The sequence below is a fragment of the Notolepis coatsorum genome (assembly GCF_963971535.1).
Source record: "Notolepis coatsorum genome assembly, chromosome: 2".
Lineage (NCBI taxonomy): Eukaryota > Metazoa > Chordata > Actinopteri > Aulopiformes > Paralepididae > Notolepis > Notolepis coatsorum.
Window position 1 is genome coordinate 187,050,247 of NC_140166.1, and position 24,869 is coordinate 187,075,115.

Here is a 24,869-nt window from a genome sequence, read left to right on the forward strand (position 1 = left end):
CTGCAGCAGAGGACTGAGAGAGGAGGCAGAGGCAGAGGGGAGGGGTGTCTTTCTCCAGCTTCCAGCATGTGTATGTGGAGTCCAAAACCAATACTAGCCAATCAGATTCGAGCTGACTAAAGCCCTGCCCACACCCTAAAACGGGGCTGTCGGCAGACTAAGTAGTCTGGCCTCCCCTCTGCACATTCTGCTAACGTGAGTCACGTGACAACGTCTGAACCAACCATAGGTCTGAACGTCATCCCCTCGCGGAATTGATTGATTGATTGATTGAACATTTTATTAACAGAGCAGCACATTAGAAGCCTCTATTCTATTATCAAACATTTAGCACTTTATTAGCCACTTATTTTTCGCCGGCGGGACATTTACTGAGGACCAGCACACTGTGGATATAATGATTTAACAAATCTATCTGTCCAGAAGGAGCAAGGAGGATTATTGGCCAGGTAAGAAGCTTGGATGCTAAATTACTAACATTATGGCTAGCTTGGATGCTAACTAACGTGATTGATTGATTGATTGATTGAAAACTTTATTAACAGATTGCAGAATGGGTACAATACAGTACAGCTCAATACACACAATTGTTAAGGGGATGCAGACCAGAGAAAGACTTTCGTCTTGTTTACATCAGGGTCCCCCATTTTCAATTCATAACATTCAAAGGGGCTATCTCTCTCTCTGATTCATAATCAAACCAGACCTCCTGCAGGCAACCACTGTGTGTATGTATATATATTTGTGTTGTGTGTGTGTAATATTCAGAAAGAGAGGGAGAGAGAGAGAGAGAGCGAGGGAGGGAGAAATATATTATATATATTATTTGGCTTAAATATGAAAAAGATTCTACAGTCCCTCCCCTCCCCATCATATGTATATACTCTGTCAGGATCTATGGGTAACAGTACTGTATATTTGAATATCGTATATGTCACAAATGTAACAGTACTAAATACCTGATTGATTGATTGATTGAAAATGTTATTAACAGATTGCAGAATGGGTACAGTACAGTACAGCTCAATACATACAATTGTTAAGGGGATGCAGACCAGAGAAAGACTTTCGTCTTGTTTACATCAGGGTCCCCCATCAGGGTCCCCCCTGTATGTCATGTATGTCCCTATGCCATAAATGTCATGATGTCTTGTATGTCATAAATGTCACTATGAATTGAAAATGGGGGACCCTGATGTAAACAAGACTAACGTCTTTCTCTGGTCTGCATCCCCTTATAAAATTGTGTGTATTGAGCCGTACTGTATTGTACCCATTCTGCAATCTGTTAAATAAATAAAAATAAAGTTTGACTGGCCGCCGAGCCATACTGTAGTGTACATGGTGACTGCTTGACTTAAATATAAAAAAAATATATATATATATTAATAAGAATATTTAATACTTTTTTTTTTAATACTTTTTTTTGGCATCCCCTGTTATTTTACCCACGCGACGCCACTGCACATAATATTCATTGAAATATTAGTAAAACTGAGGGACAACATTGTGTATTCTCAACATCCAAGCTGTTTAATTAAAACACAGCAAGAAAGGAGTGCTGAGCTCTTTGGTTGCAAACAAACAAACAAACAAACAAACAAACAAACAAACAGATATTTTTTTAACACATAACCAGTTCAACAAAAAGTGAAGAATGGTCTAAGGCTAGGGGTGTAAAGGTACGTGTATTCGTCCCGCAAATTTACGGTACGGCCGTCACGGTGCGGTACGCTCACCCATGCGACGAATACGCCCCACAGCGCAAACACACCCACATGCAGGCACTCACGAGGTCCGTGCGAGAACAGCGCGCGTGGCCGGGCACACCGAGTTCAGACTTCAGAGCGGTGAAAGTGCACGGAGGAGAAAGGCACATTTACATTGGAACAGCTGCAGGGTTTTCTTTCGTTTTCTTGTTCGCCCAATAACGTTAACCAAATGAAACCAATGGAAAGAAACACACACGTGTCGCCGACACACACACACACACGCGCGCGCCAACAAACACATCAACATTCTCCCTCGCCGGACTCACAGGAACAATCAAATAAAAAGAAGAAACATACTTTTCCGGACAGATCATCTGAGCTCCACTGTGTTTAAATCCAAATAATCCTCTGCCATTGTTGTAATATGTCATCTGTTCTCTAGTATTCAGTCTGGTCGTGAAGTAAAATTCTCTCTGGAAGTGAAACTGAAACTTATCAAGGATAAGTTTAAAGGGGCAGTAGGCAAGTGGATGCCTGAACACAGAATGGCACCAGTATCACTGACTACCACGGCAAACCTATAGAAAGTTATTCTATTTAATAATAATAATTATAATAATTATCATAAATATAATATATACAATACATTTTTTTTTATAAAAAATAAAAAGAAATTATATTAATAATAATTATTATAAATAATTTTTTTCTGTTGTACCGAACTCGTACCGAACCGTGACCCCAATACCGAGGTACGTACCGAACCGTGGCTTCTGTGTACCGTTACACCCCTATCTAAGGCTATTGAATATTGAAATACATTGGGTCTCATTCCCGAATATTTTTCAAAGAGTTCTCTTGGAAGACTTATCTTGGAACCGACTGAGACAGAATCGACGACAAGTTCACTCTGAGTCCCCAACGCGTGGGGAAGATGTCTTAAGTGGCTCAAACTATCACAGCTGAGATGCATTCTGAAACATGAACGCGCATCCCCGTTCAGGTCATTTGCATACAAAACAACGCCTCCAGAGCTCCTTATAAGGCAACTAATGATGCAGCCGTGTGAAAATAGGCGGAAGCGCTTTGCGACCGATCAAGATGAGATTAGATTAATGTATTGTCATCATATATAGTACAGCTCGTGGTGCACCTGCTGCAGCGCGCGCGTGCACACACACGCACGTGCAGTACTGTATAGCCTACGCGCGTAATGAATGACTTGTTTTATTAGGAGAGCAGCAAAGATACATGCGCTGCCCGCACCGTAGACCGTACAGTCCACCATGCAGTCCGCTCATATACGCCAGAGCATATATATCTACTAAATCCTAATGAAACAAGTAATTAGAATAATATAAGCCTACTGTTCATTCATTAGACACGTAGGCTATACTGGCGCACACAACAAGACTTAGGAATAGCAGTCTATTTCCACGCGATTAGCTTTAGTTCTTATTCATTTATTTATCCACTGTCATTTCAGTGTTGGTGTATAGTAGGCTACATAGTGTATTTCAATATCAGTTTAATTGATTAATGATATATTCGAAGGAATGCAGGTTTATAGCTATATCAAACAAAGGTATGTCCCATTGTATACCAATCAATGGGATATATTGCATGTTGACCTGCATTATTTCAAATGTATAATTAATCATTAAAACAGATATGTAACAAATAAGAAATACGAATTCCACAGAAGGCATTAAATAATTATTATTTTCAATCCTTTCACAATAATTGCATAATTGTGTTTGAATATCTGAGTATTTAAAGTAATTATACATTTGTCCAAAATAGCTGGTTCAGATATGGTTTTTATTTTTTTATTATTATCTTTTTCCCCCCTCCTTTTTTCTGATTTTTCTCACATCCCACTGTTAGTCGTTATGCCAATTCCCAACCCCCTTCTTGGTTGTTGCGCACTCCCCCCTACTGTTGGTCCGGGAGGCCGGAGACTGTCACATGCTTTCCTCCGACGCATGTGCAGCCAGCCGGCAGCCAGCCTGGCAGCGCAGATTCTCACCGGGAGAGTGTAACGTGTGGAAGGTCACACTACCTCCCTCCAGATCCTACCCTCGCTGTGCAGGCGCCCCGACCGAACTGTAGGGGTCGCTGTCCACAACGCCCAGGACCCACCCATCAGCTTTCCCACCCCTAACACTGCCAATTGTGTTAGTATGTACGACCAGCCAAGCTGATAGCAACGCCGAGAGCTGGATTCGAACCCAGCGTCTCTACAGCGTTGATGGCTGGTTCAGATATGGTTAATCCAGCTGCCCTGTGATCAGATGAATCCATATTATTTATTTTTCCGACATCAAATGCATAATTTCTTATCGTACAAATATTGTCATATTTATTTTAATTATGATTAAGTAATTAATTCCAATGAGGCCTGTAGCGTTGACATGAAGGAATCACTATGATTCCTCCCAAATAAAGCCATTAAGAACATGGAGAACACAGTCTGTCAAGTTAATACAATTTTCAATCAGTCAATCAATCATAAGTGTGCTCCTCAGCACTCTTAAATTCTGCTCTCAGCCACGGGCAAATCCGATCTCAGGAAAATTTGGGGAATCGCGCTACTAGCCCTAATATGTCTTAAATGGGCAGACATTTGCCTGAGAGCAAATTTTTTCGGGAATGAGACCCATTGTTCTAGAACGGCAATGCACTGTGTCGTACGGGCCATCAAAAAACTATTGTGCCTTTGGACTGGTTATGTGTTTATACTCTTTTGGACTGGTTATGTGTTTATACTTGTTTGGACTGGTTATGTGTTTATACTCTTTTGGACTGGTTATGTGTTTATACTCTTTTGGGCTGGTTATGTGTTTATACTCTTTTGGACTGGTTATGTGTTTATACTCTTTTGGACTGGTTATGTGTTTATACTCTTTTGGACTGGTTATGTGTTTATACTCTTTTGGACTGGTTATGTGTTTATACTCTTTTGGACTGGTTATGTGTTTATACTCAGGGAATATATCCCACTATTTGGCCTAGGATCCCTCTTGTTGAATTTGGAAAAATAAACAAATAAAATAACATCATCTGCATACATTCAAATGAAGTTAGCCAGACCATAGTGAATGAATTACATCACAGTTAATGGCACACTTATATTATATGAATGAACCACAACAGAGCCATCAACTTGAGGCAAAATCGTGCTGCAAAAGCGACACCTCATCAGTGTGCGCCACCACAGCCCCAGAAAGTGGAAGGAGAAGGTGGGGTATTTGGATGTGACACCTCATCAGTGTGCGCCACCACAGCCCCAGAAAGCGGAAGGAGAAGGTGGGGTATTTGGATGTGACACCTCATCAGTGTGCGCCACCACAGCCCCAGAAAGCGGAAGGAGAATGTGGGGTATTTGGACGTGACAACTCAGCCGGGGGGGATCCCACTCCTCTAGACAGAGGTCAGGGTAGAGGTCAGCACCCTGCCGCTACGCCGCCTGCTCAATACCCTGTCAGCACTCCATTGAAACACTACACCTTTATTAGTAGCTTCAGGGAACACACACACACACACACCCACACACACCACACACACACACACACACACACACACACACACACACACACACACACACACACACACACACACACACACACACACACACACACACACACACACACACACACACACACACACACACACACACACACACACACACACACACACACTCACACACACCTCCATGGAAGTGGGGTAGTGTCAGTGAGGAAGGTGACAGGGTAAGTCATTGGTATTGTGTCCTGAATATTCCCTTAATGTTTATTGAGTAATGCAAAACTGAAATGCCCCCCAAAAAACATGCTTGTGTGTATGTGTTTGTTTGTGTGTGCCTGTGTGTTATTTATTTTGTGTGTGTGGAGAAAGGCGGAGGAGGTGGAGGATTTGGAGAAAATAATGGTTGGAGGAAAGAGCTTCAGACGGTGAGAGAGTTTACAGGGAGCAGAGGAAAGGTAACGCAGGGCATCCCCACCACTTCCTGTACAGAACCCCCCCACCCCCACCCGGACACCAAACATCACTCTGACATAACTAACTACATGAAACGCAGCACACACTCCTTGCTGACTCTTGCTGTGGACTTATGTAATACATAACCCATATCGCACATTTCTCTTGCTCTCTTTCCATATCCCGTACATATACACTCATGAACACACACACATGCATGCACGCGCACACATACACACAGACGGTGGTGTATTTACATAGTAATCTATACACACTACACACACATTCACATGTATTTATATAGTAACACGCACACACACTCTGTGTATGCACGCATGCACGCACGCACACACACACACACACACACACACACACACACACACACACACACACACACACACACACACACGCTCAGTCTGCCCCAGTCCATCCCTCCCCACCCCCAACTCCACTCTCTATCAATGGGAATCTTGTGTCGCTCACTAGCAGCAGGAAGAGCCATGCAGGCCCACATTCCTCTGAGAGAGAGGGGGGGGGGGGGTGAAAAGAGAGAGAGAAAGAGAGGGAGGGAGAAGAGCTATAGAAAAAGAGGGAGAGCGAAGAAGAGAGGGAGAGTGTAGATGTATAGAAAGAGAGAACGATGGAGACTAAGAGGGGGAAGAGATGAGGGAGAAGGAAAGAGGAAGTGGGGGAGACATTTAGTGAGACACACACACACACAGAGAGAGAGAGAGCGTGAGAGAGAGGATAATAAGGGGAGAAAGGTAGATAGAAAGAAGGGGAGAGAAAGAGTGAGGGAGTGAGGGTGAGAGAAAGCAAGCAGGGATGTGGAGAGAGAGAGAGGGAAGTATGGGAGCAAAGGAGTAGAAGGTGGAAAAAAGGATGTACATATAATTAAAAAGAAGAGGAGGGAGATGAAGAGAGATGGAGAAAGAGAGGGATGGAGAGAGAGGAAGAGAGAGGGGGATGGAGAGAGAGGGATAGAGAGAGGGATGGAGAGAGAAAGAGATGGAGAGAGGAATGTAAAGAGAGGGATGAGAGAGACGGATGGAGAGAGAGAGAGAGAGAGAGAGAGAGAGAGAGAGAGAGAGAGGATAATAAGGGGAGAAAGGTAGATAGAAAGAAGGGGAGAGAAAGAGTGAGGGAGTGAGGGTGAGAGAAAGCAAGCAGGGATTTGGAGAGAGAGGGGAGAGAGCAGAAAGGAGGAGGAAAGTATGGGAGCAAAGGAGTAGAAGGTGTAAAAAAAAAAAAAAAAGGGATGTACATATAATTAAAAAGAAGACGAGGGAGGTGGAGAGAGGTGGAGAAAGAGAGAGAGATGGAGAGAGAGGGATGGATAGAGATGAAGGGAGAGGGGGATGGAGGGGGAGAGAGAGGGGGAGAGAGAGAGAGAGAGAGAGAGAGAGAGAGAGAGAGAGAGAGAGAGAGAGAGAGAGAGAGAGAGAGAGAGAGAGAGAGAGAGAGAGAGAGAGAGAGAGTCCCCACAAAGGAAGTGGACAGAAAAGGCAGGCATTGTACTCATTGAACCCAGAGAACAATCCGTGCCCTGTGTGTGAGGGAGCACAGGAGAGGGGGATGGAGTCAGAAAGAGAGAGAAACACACACACACAGACACAATAAAAAGAAAGAGATGGAGGGAGGACAGGAGAGAATAAGGGACGAGGGGAGAGAAGGAAGGAGATTATGAAGGAGGGGGTGAATAGGATTGGGGGTTTATACTGGAGACAGTAGAGAGAGAGAGAGAGAGAGAGAGAGAGAGAGAGAGAGAGAGAGAGAGAGAGAGAGAGAGAGAGAGAGAGAGAGAGAGAGAGAGAGAGAGAGAGAGAGAGAGAGAGATACTCCAGTCCTTCTACTCAGGAGCTGTAGAGAGCATCTTGACCGGAAACATCACTGCCTGGTATGGAAACAGCACGGCACAGGACAAGAAGGCCCTACAGAGAGTGGTGCGCTCAGCCGAGCGTACCACGGGTATTGCACTACCTCCCCTGCAGGTTCTATACAACAAGAGGTGCAAATCCAGAGCCTGCAGAATAATGAAAGACCCCCACCACCCCAATAACAGCCTGTTCCAGCTGCTGAGGTCAGGCAGACGCCTGCGAACCCCAGCTACTAGGACAGAGAGGCTTAGGCTCAGCTTCTTCCCCCAGGCCATCAGAGCCTTGAACAATGAACATTGAGTGCCACAGAACACTGAACTATCCACACACAAGCACACATGAGCACACACACGACACGCACGCTGTGCACTAGCAGCCACTTTAACACTTTAACATGAGCGGGCACACACTCATGCCGCACTCACCCACACTTATTGCCAAAAGGAAAGGCCACTTTAAATTAGTATAGCAACAGTAACAGTGTATTGCACTACCAAAGCTACCTAGCATGTCCTATATGCTCTGTAAATAACTATGTACAGATACCGAGATGTCACACCATGTTACCTGTTACCTGTTATTGCACAATGTTGTTTTTATTGGATTCTATTATATGTTGTACCACTGTATTGCACATCGTTGCGGGCAAGACCACCCGCATTTCATTGTATACTTGTATGCCGTGACAAATAAAACTCTTGACTTGACTTGACACTATTTCTGAACCGACTTACAGCCCCCTAGTCTTCTCTGCATTTTCCTGTGCATTCTAAATGTGGATGATCGCAGTATATATTTACAAATGTCTATGTCTAGTGCTGATATTTCTATTTATCCATCTGTCCTTTTACCACTGTGTAACTTGGGGTCTAAAGGTGGGAAGGAGTGACTAACTTGGGGTGTAAAGAAGGGAAGTAGTGACTAACTTGGGGTGTAAAGGAGGGAAGTAGTGACTAACTTGGGGTGTAAAGAAGGGAAGTAGTGACTAACTTGGGGTGTAAAGGAGGGAAGTAGTGACTAACTTGGGGTGTAAATAAGGGAAGTAGTGACTAACTTGGGGTGTAAAGAAGGGAAGTAGTGACTAACTTGGGGTGTAAAGGAGGGAAGTAGTGACTAACTTGGGGTGTAAAGGAGGGAAGTAGTGACTAACTTGGGGTGTAAATAAGGGAAGTAGTGACTAACTTGGGGTGTAAAGGAGGGAAGTAGTGACTAACTTTGGGTGTAAAGGAGGGAAGTAGTGACTAACTTGGGGTGTAAATAAGGGAAGTAGTAACTAACTTGGGGTGTAAAGAAGGGAAGTAGTGACTAACTTGGGGTGTAAAGGAGGGAAGTAGTGACTAACTTGGGGTGTAAATAAGGGAAGTAGTGACTAACTTGGGGTGTAAAGGAGGGAAGTAGTGACTAACTTGGGGTGTAAATAAGGGAAGTAGTGACTAACTTGGGGTGTAAATAAGGGAAGGAGTGACTAACTTGGGGTGTAAAGAAGGGAAGTAGTGACTAACTTGGGGTGTTTGTTGAACATGACTGGAAGGAACTCGTCGACAGGCAGCATCTTGGCTAATGGCTGAGCAGCCAATAGCTTCCTGGCTCCTTGCTGTGACAGTGCATAGCCGAGCGTCCAATAGGAATAGTCTGCCTCCACCAGGTTGTTCACCCCTTCTACCGAGGTCTCCGGCTGGAGGAGCTGCATTCGCTTACGACCCACATAGCTGGAGGAAGGGAGACAAACAGGGACAAACAGACAGACAGAGACAAGGAGAAACATCAAATCATTTGTGCAACATCATGTGTGTAGTACACAACACACTCATCTAAACAAACTATTCAATGTGAGAAAGGACTTTCATTATCTGCATACAGAATGAAGGTTGTTCAGGACACTTTGAAATGCTGTGAGATATACATTAGCTGTGTGTGTGTGTGTGTGTGTGTGTGTGTGTGTGTGTGTGTGTGTGTGTGTGTGTGTGTGTGTGTGTGTGTGTGTGTGTGTGTGTGTGTGTGTGTGTGTGTGTGTGTGTGTGTGTGTGTGTGTGTGTGTGTGTGTGTGTGTGTGTGTGTGTGTGTGTGTGTGTGCGTTCTCTTACATGAGGTCCCAGTCCAGCTGGGTTTTATCTATGTCATCCATGATGGCCTGTAGCCGTCGTTTAAACCTGGGTTCAAACCTCACGTCATCCTCCAGTACCAGAACCTTCTCAAGGCCGCGCTCTATCACCTGGTTAACAGAAAGTACACACACACACACACACACACACACACACACACACACACACACACACACACACACACACACACACACACACACACACACACACACACACACGTACCGTACACACGTACATACAGTACACACGTACACACACACACACAAACATCTGTTGTTAATTGAGAGGACATTCTATTGACTTATTGATCTTGTCTCCTGAGACCACGCCCTGATTTAAACCCTTATAATTACATGCCTATAACTTTAACGCTTTACCTAACCTTAACCTAGCTATAAATTCCAAACCATAAATTCTAGCTCTTAATTATATCCTTAACCTTAACCCTTAAACTAACCTTCTCCTGACTAGTGTCCACTCAGTCAGGATTTCTGTTCTAGGACAGTCGCATGCCTCAAGATGGTCAGAATAATATTCTGTATTATATAATATAATATAAACAAAAACGAGTGCCCCAAGACAGGGCCCCGTTCCCCGTACCTGGCTAACTGAGTTAGCCGGATAATTTCCAGCATAGCTTGACTTAAGCCGGACCTTTCTGTTCCCCGAAGTCGGATTTTCTAAATCACCATGGTAACAGATCAGAAAGTTTGAACCTGGTCCGGAGCAGGGTTAAGTTCAGTTAGCTGGATGAACCATAGCCACGCCCTCGCAAAGAAATGCCAGCTCGCTTCCTGAAATATTTCTCACAGTCTAGATCCCATTATACCATTCTGAATTATGTTTTTGTGCTTCGTTTTCCTAGAGGGGGCTTTTGAAATGTATAATAATAGAACTAAATGCTGATAATAAATCATATTCAGCCTATAGATTTACTTTGTCCTAAATAAAATAATGCACGTCATATACGGCGCTCGGAGTCGCGATACCCGCTGCATGTGGTTATTTTAATAACGGCGCATTGCAAATGTGAATCCCGCGGGGATATTTTTAATGAATGAAACCTATCGGCCGTTTGGCTCTGATTAGTTTCATATATTCTCCGCTGTAGATTTGCTTAACGGAGCGCCCGGATTGTGTTTCATTCAAGCATAAAATTGAAGTGTCTATGCGTGGATTGTGTTTTTTGTGGATTATGAATTACGAGGAATCTGAGGATTGTTGAATTGTATCATCACTCACACGTTATTGTGATATTGTAACTGGGATTAACATGTCTGATGAGAATGAGATGCGCTGTTTGACGGATTTGAGCAATTGAATGAGCCGTTGACGTCACATTAATGCATTTGAGAATAAAGAGATAAAACTTGAGAGAAAAATATTCGAAACACGTGACTCTTGTATTGATGGATACACAATGGATATATCCCGTCTGGCACAGTGGTGCAACGGCTAGTGCTCACTCCTGTCAAGCGGACGACCCTAGTTCGAGACCCCGCGTTTCCAATATACCTTTTTTGGAATATAATATTAATGAATATACGCAAAAGTAGCCTAGTTTTAAGTTAAAATATTATAAATCTACATGCATTGAGGATGTCATTCTTTATATAGCTCTCAAAGTGCACCAAATTGAAGTATTTACATTGCAAAAAGAAGAAAATAAATTAGAAAAGACGGGGATTCGAACGCAGGTCGTCCGCGTGAAAGGCATAAGTACAAACCATCAGAGCACGGTGCCAGACAAATAAAACATCCACCATACATCCATAAATGGATAAGAGAGCCGTATCCTGATTCTGAAATAGTTGAACTAATTATTTTCGCTAGCAAGATCTCATTTGATTATTCAATCCATAAACCTACTGCCAGCAGGCACATTTAAAGAAATATAATCTGATTGATTGGGGTAATGAGGGACTTAAAATTAGCCTATAGATTATGCATTTAACTTGTTGGCGAGGCTATTGAGCCGTACTGTATTGTACCCATTCTGCAATCTGTTAATAAAGTTTTAAATCAATCAATCAATCAATGCCGTTAGAAAATCAGGATTTCTGCGATCGACATCTGCTGTCTTTTCAGCTGAAGCGGCCGCGCGCAATTATCCTGAGTCTCAAGTCTGGTTCAAATGAACGAGACTGAATCAGCGTTCGAGGAACAGGAAAATCCCGGATTCAAACATCGGGTTAATTGAATCTGGATAATGGGACTCTTGATTGACTTAGTTGAACCAGGTACGGGGAATAGGGCCCAGGAGTTATAACCCCATCAGTAATAAAGTGTTTTTAAAATAAATTTTTTAACACACGGTGTCAGAAGACGTTAATGGTTTGGTTGTGTAACCTCAGCAGGGATGCATAGATACACACTGGGCCTCATTCTCAAAGCGATATAAGAACAGATTTCCTCTTATTTTGTTCTTAACTAGCATTTTTTCTTATTTTGTTCTTACCTGGGATTCAGCAATGTTTTCTTATTTTAGCTTTTCTCTTAGATGAGAAAAAGCCTACCATTGGTCAATTGCCCCCAAATACGACTTAAAAAACCCAGACCTTTTCAATAATAATAATAATAATAATTATTATTATTATTATTATTATTATTATACTTATTGCGTGCGTTCTGCTTCTGAAATTCTGATTATATATTGCTGTTAGAATCTGGCCGCCCAGGCCGTACGCATAGAACGCATATCGTCTAGATCTATTTGCAGAGCCAGATGAGTGGCTGCTTAACCGTTTCGTGGCCAACCACGTATATATACGTTATTGGGATCCGACCGTTGGAGGCCAACCACGTATACATACGTACGTGTTAAACTCGTTTTTGCTTTTATTCCATTTTAATATCCTACTCAATGTCACAGAGCTGTATTTTGGCTGGAAAATGCCTATTGGGACTCGGAAAGTGCAGTACCGGCCAGATCCTGATAGTGGCGCTGTCTCGAGAATGCAGTAATCCTTGTTTCAGACCTGCCCTCATGCATCAACGTGGACTTTGAACTTGACCTACTTCCACACGTAAGCACGGAATGTAGAACTAGCGTACGCACAGGGAAGTCGGCATTCATCACACGTGCGTACGCAGGCTCTATGGTCCTCCGTGTTGATGAATACCACTTTGTTCTACCGTCAATGCTCGTGCATGATTATCCATATATGGTCATGAAAATGAGGAAACACCCCCCATGGGATGTGAAATAATGGACCGACCCGAGCGGGACTCCGAGAAACTCCACGGAGAATTCACTGCTGTCGAACCAAGAAGACACTATCGCGTATTATGATTTATGGGATAAATAAAAGGCGGACTTGTAAACGGTGATGTCAGATATCAACGGCTCCCTAAAACCATTGCTGCAATTCTGCCTGGACAGCTCAAAATACTAATAAAGACCGTTCGTTGACCACTGTTTGGCGCTGGTTGTGTGTCATTATAACCGTGCTGTATGAATGCCTTTATTAGTTGTGTTCGATTGGCTATATGATTTTTAGAGGCATCTATTTTGTTGTCGGCTAATAAAGACCGCGCTGGAATATGACTGCCTTTTCCCGTGTTGTTTGATTAATACCCACGGATTAAAGTTCTCCTCAATTCTATTCCAAATCGCGATGGATCTCCCGTCAATTTTCTACCTGCTGCATATGATTTCTAGAGGCATACTACAATCTATTTTGATGTCAGTATTGGGTAGCCTATATAAACAATATAATACGAGAGCATAGAACAATGAATCTCACTGCATGTATGATGTATCCTGCCTTTCAATACATGAACTTGAATCCCATCATATAGTCTGTCCACTATCTGCATGGTGTCATTGCAATGCGTTTTCTATTCTTTCTTGTACAGTAAAAAGGGGGAAGAACACTATATTCATATGACTTATTCTGCTTACAGCTTCGAAATTCTACTTGTTTCGTTTAACGTAAAGCCTTTTAAATATAATCAAAACGTTCCCGTGTTTCGGCGGTCTGTGCGCAAAATAATAACGAGTTGAGCTTTATGATTTATGATGAATTGAAAATGGGGGACCCTGATGTAAACAAGACGAAAGTTGGTCTGCATCCCCAATTAACAATTGTATGTACTGAGCTGTACTGTACTGTACCCATTCTGCAATCTGTTAATAAACTTTTCAATCAATCAATCAATCAAGCTACGCGGAGCGCAGTCAGTCAGTAGCCTACACCCCGTATATTCCGATAACGCTATATAAACCATGAATGAATGAATGAATGAATGAAAACTTTATTAACAGATTGCAGAATGGGTACAGTACAGTACAGCTCAATACATACAATTGTTAAGGGGATGCAGACCAGAGAAAGACTTTCGTCTTGTTTACATCAGGGTCCCCCATTTTCAATTCATCGTAACATATATGACATGCTGCATTCATTCTGAGAGAAAGATCTATTATTCCAAATGCTATTTATAGGGTTTTGACCATAATTACACTACTGTTGCTATCTTACAATGAACTATAATGAACTACGGTTCATACAGAACATCCAGTGTTATTATGCACAGAAGCTCATTTCCTTGTTGTAATAATATATTCTACCACTGGGAGCTAGGTACGCCAGGTCTGAAATGTGCGTAGATGTACGCACGAAGTCAAGTTCAAATCGAAATTGATGAATCCCACTCTTTGCTTAGAAATGATCGTACGCACGGGTTACGCACAGATCTGTGCGTAGAACACGTTGATGCATGAGGGCCTGGTGTCACTTTTTTTCCGGTCCAGGTTAGCTTTTCTGTTAGCCTGAAGCGAGGGCTTCAACCGATCGCCTGGAATACTTATTGCAACGCCGAATTCAGTATGCAGTAAAGGTGTAACGTTCTGGGTTTCTGTCCTCTTCCAGGACTGGGAACCCTACCGCCATTCTGATGTACGTCACGCTGTTTTCTGTAATTAGCACTGATTGACTGTCACCTGTGATTTGCTGTCACTCATTGCTGCCTTCTGATGGGTCTCATCTTCGAAAGACTCAACGATATGTTTCGGGCTGGATGTGGGTCTTGTGCCAAGTATAACGTCCAGCCAGGTCATAACTGACACTGGCTGTCTATCTGACGGCCACGGATAATAAACTATAGATTTATATGGAATTCGTTAAACGGATCCGTTGTCTTACTTATTATTAAACATATTATTTATTTTTCCCAAATGAAAAATGGGGCTATGACTGCCTTAAATTAGCACACACAAATCATCTCCAACTAACGTTATTTATTTAAATTGTTCCTGTTAATTAATTATTTTTAATAGACCGGTCTATCTCTCTCTCTTGATAGACCGGTCTATCCCACATTACAAGCAACCAATGAGTCTATCTGACAGCCACGGATAATAAACTATAGATTTAGATTCAATGTCAACGCCTTTTCAATATATTCAAAACGTTCCCGCATTTCTGTCCGCTTTATCGTTTTATGACAGACATCTGATAGAGTGTATGCGCCAATAATAACGATAATAATGTGTTTAGCCTATACTAAATAGTCTAATTGTTTTTTCAGCCTGTTTATTCGTTTGAACTTTCAGCCTGTTAATAAATATGTCGTTAATTCAGTATTTAACTTCTTGAATTCATATTTATTTAGGCTATGCTAATTAAAAACACAAATGTTATGGACATCAAATTTAATTCTCTGCTTATTTATTAATATATTGCTGACGCAGTTTGTGGCATTGATCCATTGTTCTATTGAAGCCCATTACCACCATCCTCTACTTGTACACCGTGTTGTTTTTATGAGTGCCCACAAGTAGCTGTTTAATTTGGTCTTCTGCCCATATTTCTATCAGGGCTTTCTTTCACCTCGTCATTCGCCCACGTCTGTCCACTAGACATGTTTACCGCAGTGTTTGTTTTTTTCCTTCTACCCAGGATGCACAGTTTATCAGGTGACTTCCTATATTTGGTCCGCGTTTGGTTCGATGAAGTGAACCGAGACCTACCTTTTCAGGCGGACCAGAGTTTGCGTGTTTGGTCCGCACCAGAGTTCGACTGAGCATTCACACCACCACAAAAAAAGCGGACTATCTGAGAAAACGAATTCTGGTCCGATAGTCCGGACCAAACAGCTCTGGTGTGAAAGCACCCTTATAATAAAAATAACACACATTTCGAGAAGAGCAACCACATCTCCGTCTCCTTATTCCTTCTACTATTCCTACCTTGAACCGTAACAAAAGGAATATAGCATCAGCCAATGGACATATCGATCTACCAGATGGCGATCAATAACTGGGACATTCTTTTTGGAATCCAACCGGCCACAGGTACGAGCGATTTGATGTCAATTTCAGCTTGATCGGGCCTTGTTCTCATAGCCATCCCCCTGATCAGCGTATGTTGTTGTAATAACGAATGCCGTTATTGGTAATCAATAATCAGAAATGACTTCCGCCACCCCCCTGCCCCCCCCTTTCATGCATTCATGGTGGACCATGATACCGATCATATGCATTTAGATTTTTAACTCTAGCTTGTGTAGGGCCGAAACGCCAATCAATTTAACGTTATTAGCTTAGCGCCCTATAACTATCTTTGCAGGAATTACCCTAGACCAATCCGATATAACGTTCATATTCACGACGCTATAAAATGGGAACGTATTGATGAAATTTGTTTTCCCTTTATGGCATATTGAAGGGAAGGTTTATACTGTTAATTGACAATGACAATGGACACATAGCAATAATATAAAATATAGATTTAGCTCTACAAACAACCTCACGCACAGTGAAACCTTGTAATGAAAAGCTGGCCTCATAGAGTGAGATTAGATGGGCCCCAATGGCCCCGAATGTGTTAACCGGTTCAGATTGCCAAGAGCGGTCCTTTTAGATGGAGCATCAACTTAGACACAACACATGCCGCAGTTGTTCAGTATTGACAAAGCCTACTTTGCTGGAACAATTCATTTTGCACATATACAATACGTATAAGTAGTACTATAAGTCTTTATTTGTCATCAGATTAACACACACACGTGTGTGTGTGTGTGTGTGTGCGCGCTCGGACGTGCACTAAGGCTGCCTCGCTATGCCGTTTATTTATTTATTTATATTTATTATTTAGCATTTATCCACTCTGGTTGGATGGTGTATTGTACTTGTGCTGTATAATAACAATACATTTGAATCTAATCTCATTTTGAGATCAGTCGCAAATAGCTTCCTGTCGAATGGATCAGCATGCAATGCCGAACCTCTCAAGCTGTTTGAAACACGCCTCATTCGCCTTATAAGGAGCTGTATGCAAATGATTTGAGCGCGAACGTGCATTTCAGTGTAAGAATCAGTCGGATTCATCATTCAACACACCTGGGTAAGAACAGATTTGGACATTAAGAACAGGCTGATGAATTCAGCTGTGGCTTTTCTTATTTTACTCTTAACAGACGGTTAAGAAAAAATATAAGAAAAGTTGGTGAGTATTCGTGAATGAGTCCCACTGTTCACTGAGCCCTAATTATGTAGCCTTATGTATCTGACAATAGTTTTTTTTTTAGCGTTTATCGCTTTTTGCTACTGGGCAGTCCAGTAGAGAGAGAGAGAGAGAGACAGAGCAGGGGAAGACATTCGGCAAAGAACGCCGGGTCCGGGAATCGAACCCGGGTCGGCCATGCCGCGACGCAGCGCGTTACGCGGTTCGCCACTTGGGCGCCCTTCTTCTTGCATTTCTTTGATTTCGGATATGTTACACATGACTCGAAGTATCCGATTTAACCTGTTAAGCTGCTGTTTTTATCATAAATCGATCAATACAGACCGTATTAATTAATGTTGTGTTTCTTTTTCAAATGTAGCCAAGAGTAAAGACCTTAACCCTATCAAAACAGCAGTCAAAGTGTATATTTTCAGCACTACGTTTGTTTACAGATGTTTTTAAGATTTACCAAAAATAAGAATTTATCAGAAAAGAATAATTCAATCTCTATTTTATCGTAAAACCATGAGGAATGACTAAATCCAGATTTAACACTGCCATTGGAAAGAGGAGCTTTTTCCCTATCCATAGATGTATGATTTGGCCATAATAAGGTCAAGGTCAAGTTCAAGGTCAATTTTGAATGTATTTCATTTCAACCTTTATTTAAAAGCGTAAGCTTCTGAGGTTTCCCTCATTTACAGAAATGACGATTGTACAAAATGTAAACAGTACATAATACAAACAATATTCACAGAAAATTAAACATCAGAGTAAAAATTTACAACTTTTAAAATAATTTAAAAAGATCAGCTAAAACAGTTACAGGTAGTCACACAATGGTCTGAAATCATATGTTTAAACATACCAAGGGAAGGGAGAACCTCCAATTTCAGAGAGAGTTGAAGGACATTCCATGAGTTAGAGGCATCAAAGGAAAAAGCTGACTTCCCTAGCTCAGAACAAATCTGAGGAACCCTAAGAACCATCCAGTCATTCGATCGAGTTGAATAGGTTCCAATATTCCAATCTAACAGTGAGGAGATATAAACAGGTTGTTTACCAATAAGGGCTTTAAAAATAAATAAATACCAGTGTTTGTTGCGCCTTTCTGCAAGAGAAGGCCAACCCACCCTATCATACAGGACACAATGGTGAGTATCATATCTGTCACCAGTTATAAATCTGAGAGCTGAGTGATATGCAGAATCCAGAGGTTTAAGAGTTGATGCCGCAGCATGCCTATAAATTACATCACCATAGTCCAAAACTGATAAGAAGACTGATTCCACAATTCTTTTTCTACTAAATAGAGGAAAATTGGATCTGTTTCTGTACAGGAAACCAATTTTCTGTCGCAGTTTAGTGGCAAGATTTTCCACATGGAACTTAAATGTTAATTTCTCGTCGAGCCACAGGCCAAGATATTTATACTCAGTGACTCTCTCTATACAAGAGCCACTGACAGTAGATATCCGCACATCATCAAAGTTAATATTTCTGGCTCTTGAAAACAACATAAACTTTATCTTACTAGCATTAAGAACTAATTTAAGACTAGCAAGGGCATCCTGTAGAGCATAGGTGTCAAACTCACGGCCCGCGGGCCAAATCCGGCCCGCCACGTCATTTGATGTGGCCCCCCAAGAGCTCAGGTAAAAAAAAAATAATTTTTTTTTTTTACATTAATATTGGGTTAAAAAATAGCAGTGTTAAAATAATTGTGGGTTAATGCGTTAATAAAGCTTTAACTTTGACAGCCTTAGTTATTACACATTCTTACACATACATGTATGTTGAACATCTGAGGTAACAAAGGAAAAAAGCCAAAAGCACTTACTCCTCAGACATTCTTTGACAATTTTACAGCCCAAAATACAAAAAAGATCCAGGCGGAATAGGTAACAAAGGGTTGAAAAAATATTGTCTGAACTGTCAGATGCAAACTGGCTGTGTGACATAACCGAGCATCTCGCTCAATTGAATAAGAAGCTGTAGGGACGCAAACAAGTCCCACCCAAAACTTGACCAATATAGTTGTGAACTGAGACAACCCTTATTTTGTTATTTTTGAGTACAGTTACAGTTGTGTGTTCATGCAGACACATAATAGCAATTTCATTACGAATTGAAAATGGGGGACCCTGATGTAAACAAGTCGAAAGTCTTTCTCTGGTCTGCATCCCCTTAACAATTGTGTGTATTGAGCTGTACTGTACTGTACCCATTCTGCAATCTGTTAATTAAAGTTAATTAAACTATCTTCCATTAGTTGGATGTATGGCCTCTGCAAGGTTGTGTGCAGCCATTTGTTTTTGTAACATCTGCTACATCTGTCCCACGTGTTCTTTGCAGCTCACAGTTGTTAGTTCTGCCCCTCTTGACTGTGACAAAAAGGTTTTGAGCGAACTTAATGTCATAGCTTGTATTTGATGATATTCTTCTTTGTTATTTACTTTAATGGTTTGATCATTGATTGGTGGAGTAATATGGGGTTCTGATAAACTAAAATTATTTGTTAAAATATCATAAGCTAACATATATTTTTACATTTATGCAAATGAATATGCAATATGTATAACTTGAATAAGTAATAAATACAGAAACACCATGTTTAACAATATGTAAATGTGTAGCTACATTTATTTTACATTACATTAACATTTATACGGTCTTTGGCCCTTTGAGGGCAACCATAATGCTGATGTGGCCCTCTGTGAAAATGAGTTTGACACCCCTGCTGTAGAGCATAAAAGGAAAGTTGCAATTTCTCAATGGCCAACTGTACAGAGTCAGCAATACAGTATAATTAAAATGTATTTAAATGTATTACTGTATCTACAAATCCCTCTGTTTAATCATCTTCCCTTTATCCATTTGCTTAGATTTTATGTACACTTGATCCCAAGAAGGTGGTGAATGAGCTCAGTGAGTGAGGTCGGTGGATGCACAATTGTAACATGGTGTTATTCACCGGCAAAGATACAAAAGAAAATCATAATTTATATTCTCCTTTGTTTCATCACAATTTACTCAAGCAGTGTCACAAACAGACACAATATTTCTGACACTGGTCCCTAAATCTAAGCAAAAAAGTCTTACATATCCACGTCTCTGAGCGGATCTCGGCCTGTCTGTCCGACATCTCCGCCTGGATGACGACCAACCACCTCAAACTGAACCTAAGCTAAACAGAATAGCTCCACCTGCCGGCCAAATCCTCCCCCCTGACCGACCTTTCCATCACAGTCGAGAATGCAGCTGTGACCGTGTTCCCGACCGCCAAGAATCTTGGTGTTGTCCTCGACGACCAGTTGAACTTCTCTGCTCACATCGCAGCGACAACCAGAACCTGCAGATTCCTCCTGAGCAACGTCAGAAGGATCCGCCCCTTCCTGACAAAAGAAGCCACCCAACTCCTCGTCCAATCAACAGTCATCTCCCGCCTCGACTACTGACACGCACTGCTCGCTGGCCTCCCGGCCACTGCCACCAAGCCTCTTCAACTCATTCAGAACGCAGCGGCCTGCTTGATCTCAAACCTACCGAAGTCGGCCCATGTCACCCCACTTCTTAGGGACCTGCACTGGCTCCCCATTACTGCACGTATCCGCTTCAAGGCCCTCGACCTAGCATACCGTGCGGCAAAGGGAACCGCTCCCGCCTACCTCCGGTCAATGGTCTCTAACTACACAGCCTCAAGACCCCTACGCTCTGCATCTTCTGGCCGCCTCAGATCTACTCCTATCCAAGCTCCGGGAGGGTCATCAAAGAGAAGTCGCCTATTCTCAGTCCTTGCCCCACAATGGTGGAATGAACTACCCACCCCAGTTAGGACAGCCGAAACCGTTCAATCTTTCGCTGTCGACTAAAGACGCACTTCTTCAACCATTATCTGAAATAATAATAATAAAAAAATTAAAAATAAATCTAACCCTAACTAACCTTACTGTCATGCACTTGTCCTAATAAACTAACCTACACTGTAACACGCAACACTTTGATGAACATTGTTTCTCAGCTGATAGAGTTGTACCCTTCCTGATGACTTGTCGTACAGAACTTGTAAGTCGCGTTGGATAAAAGCGTCAGTTAAATGACTAAATGTAAATGTAAATGTAGATGTTCCTCGATACCAAGAACATGCCAATTGACCTTTTAGAAGTGGAGCAATCTTCCATTTACTTTGCATGTACCTTTAGGCGAAACTTCTGAAAATAGGGCTACAGCTTAAAGGATAACTCCACTATTTTGGGAAATTAGCTTATTTAACATCTTCCCTGGAGTTAGACAAGAAGATACATACCTTTTTTGTCTCTGTGCGTGCATTTTAGCTTTGGGAATAGACGCTCCGTTAGCATAGCTTAGCTTCATCACTGGAAGTGAGGCAGGACAGTAGCCTTACAGTGCCTTACAGTGTATTGCAAGGTCTGACATTGACCAAACTTGATATGCATGACCTTGGTGGGCTCTAGGTCAACTCCTGCAAAGGGGGTCAATGTCAGACTTTGCAATCAAAAGTTAGGGGGCTAATAACCCTTGCCATAATTTCAGTGCGCTCCCTAACTTTTGATTGCAAGGTCTGACATTGACCCCCTTTTCAGGAGTTGACCTAGAGCCCACCAAGGTCATGCATATCAAATTTGGTCAATGTCAGACCTTGCAATACACTGTAAGGCACTGTAAGGCTACTGTCCTGCCTCACTTCCAGTGATGAAGCTAAGCTATGCTAACGGAGCGTCTATTCCCAAAGCTAAAATGCACGCACAGAGACAAAAAAGGTATGTATCTTCTTGTCTAACTCCAGGGAAGATGTTAAATAAGCTAATTTCCCAAAATAGTGGAGTTCCCCTTTAACAGGTTAAGTATTTGGGACATATTCCAACACCGATACCCTGTTTTAGCCTAGTATCTGCCCGATATCCAATATCATTATCCATATTGTTGCATCTCTAAACCTCTGTATGGTGTGTTTGTTTTAAATGTGTCCAACAGTCCTCACCTGCAGCCATGTGGAGTGGTGACTCAGGAAGCAGCCGATCTCTCCCCTGGTCAAGACTCTGCCAGAATAAGGATCCTTGTAGCCTGGCATCATCTCTATGCCCAGCGCCTGCAACTGGGATGTGTTCAGAGCCCTGGGGAAGAGGGAGCCAATCAGAATAAGAATAATTGCGACCCTCTCTACGCCGCCCCCATACCTCAAATGGATCCACCATCAGCTCTATTTTAAATCTTTCAAAATGTTCAGTTGCTATTGCATGTACTTATTTGTGTTTCATTACACGTATATGTACATGCTTATCAACTGTTTCGCCTGATTTATAGCAACAATACTATCACCGACATCTAAGAAGGGAGATCCCCCCTTGAATGGCCCTTCTAAGGTTTCTCCCCTCCACATTGCCTGTGGTGCTTTTTTCCTATTGCTAGGTTTTTAGTGAGTTTTTCCTTACCTGTTGCATTCATTTAATTTATTTATTTTACATTCTATTTAGGATTTTCTGGTATATTTGTCGTTGTTTTTTATTTATTGTGATGTTTCTTCTTGACTTGTTTATGCCCATGGGGACATTAACGTGTGTTGTTGGGCCTTACAAATAAATTTGATTTGATTTGATTCATTATGTTGGCCAAATACAATGCATACATATACAACAGTTAGTTCCAACCAAGTCATTTGATTGGACAAGAGGCATTCCATGAGTGCTGATATTCAGTATAACAGCACTGGGACTTATGTACAGAATGTACACTATCACTCTGCCACACAGGTGTCTATTAATAACTGTTAATTTTATAGCGGTGGGCTCCGCCCCTCCCCCAAAGCCCAAACAGTAGTTTCAGCTCATGTTGAGAGGGTGGAGGGTTTCTCCAGTTATTTTGAAACGTCTTTGGTAACTTGTAGAAGATGAGAGAAAGGCAGCCTTTGGTCGAGAAGAAAGGTAAAACAACGTGTGTAGACCTGTACAAGGTAGCACGCTGTGTAGGAAAATGTTTGTGTTCAGGTTGCCTGGCAATGGTCCAAGTTCGAGAGCGCAGTTGTGGAATTTGTTGGCACAACTATTTGTTGGCAGAACTATTTATTTGATCAATATCACACCCAAGGTTGTGCTGTTATACTGAATACTGAAAGGCTGTGATTCGGTCGTAGGTACGAGGCCGCAGGCCGACATTACTTAAATACCTACCAGGAACAGACAACTAGATAGTGAAAAGTTCACTGTTTATGCCTTTATTTGCTGACTGCATCTGCAAATGTAGGATGGGAAAGGAAGGTCTGTCTGCTGGCTTCAGTGCTCCGTTCCCTGTCTTGCTGCACTGTTCTGTTCCTGAGAGGCACCAGACTGTCTGTCTTGATGTGGCTGATGTTTGGTGCAAACCCCAGAGTTCCACACAAACAAGTTTAAGTTTCAAGTTTCAGTTTGTCAGTTCTAATGTATATCCGTTCCACATTACGTATACATGGGTTTCCTGTGTGTGTAAACATGCTGTGCTCGAGCCAATCAGCAATACTTGCTGAAACACACGAGTTGTTTCTTTTTTTTTTATCTACTTTTTCTCCCCATTTTTCTATTTTTCTCCCGTCCCCAATTTCGTATCGTCCAATTCTACCCTCCCCTGTCTCGAACGCTGTTAGGCCATGCCTCCCACAAGCCGGCTGCAATGTGGACGAAGCCTTGCATCACGTGTCCCCTCCGGTACTCGAGGAGGCAGTCGTCGCACCTGCACAGCGCGATCTCTCAGCGGCGAGGGTCTGCGTGGGAGGGACACTCCGCCCCCGTCGCTTCCTGATTCTACTGCGCAGGCGCACCAACCGACCTGTAGGAGTCGCTGTCCACAACGTCCGATCCCCACCCACCAGCTTCCCACCCCTAATACTGCCAATTGTATTAGTATGAACGACCAGCCAAGCTGGTAACAACGCCGAGAGCTGGGCTCGAACCCAGCATCTCCTGTGTTGGTGGCGAGCGCCTTGCCCACTGCGCCACCTAGCCGCCCCACACACGAGTTGTTTCTAAAGCAAATTTTATATTTCTCATAATCAACACATAGCAACCATTGTCTCTTCCATTGCCATTTACAAAACAATGGTTGCTATGTTACAGGCAGCCACGCTGGAAGAAGAATAACAACACAAACGTTCCATGCAAGACGGCTATTGTAAAGATAGTGTAGATATCTTTATCTTTAACCGTGTAAGACAATTATCAATGAAAACACCTTTTACAGCATAGTACAGTGAAAGTAAGCATCAACAAGAAATACACTGGAAAAATACAAACAAAGGCTGGAGCTGGGATTACGACACGTGACGTTTTACCAGTGGATTACAGTAACGCCTCAAGGGAAAGGAGGCTACCTTGTTACTACAAATAACAGAACAGGATGACAGGATGTTTGGACGACAGGAAGAGCAGAGACAGTAGCGAGACAGAAGATTGAACATGCCCCTGTTGTTATCCAGAGATAAGAGATGAGGTTTGGAATTTCTTGGCACACATATACAATATATCACAAAACAGCTTATCCTGTTCCTAAGGGACTTTTAGTTCTAGAAAATCTCTAAATCAAATGTATTATTATTATTATTATTATTATTATTATTATTATTATTATTATTATTATTATTATTATTATTATTATTATTATTATTATTATTATTATTATTATTATTATTATTATCATATTATCATCATCATCACTGTACTGTTGTTATATATATATAAAAAAAGATTCCTCAGAAAT

At 42.0% G+C, this 24,869-nt stretch overlaps 1 protein-coding gene across 1 annotated transcript in view; it reads right to left on the bottom strand.

The window, feature by feature from the left end:
* Positions 1–24,869, bottom strand: part of colgalt2b (collagen beta(1-O)galactosyltransferase 2b) — a 104,057-nt gene that overhangs the window by 1,985 nt on the left and 77,203 nt on the right. Inside the window, exons 9-11 of the mRNA XM_084337997.1 lie at positions 22,126–22,258; positions 9,655–9,782; positions 9,073–9,279 (exon numbers count right to left, since the gene is read on the bottom strand). Coding sequence (XP_084194123.1) covers positions 9,073–9,279; positions 9,655–9,782; positions 22,126–22,258 — 468 coding nt within the window. The remainder of the gene's footprint in view (positions 1–9,072; positions 9,280–9,654; positions 9,783–22,125; positions 22,259–24,869) is intronic.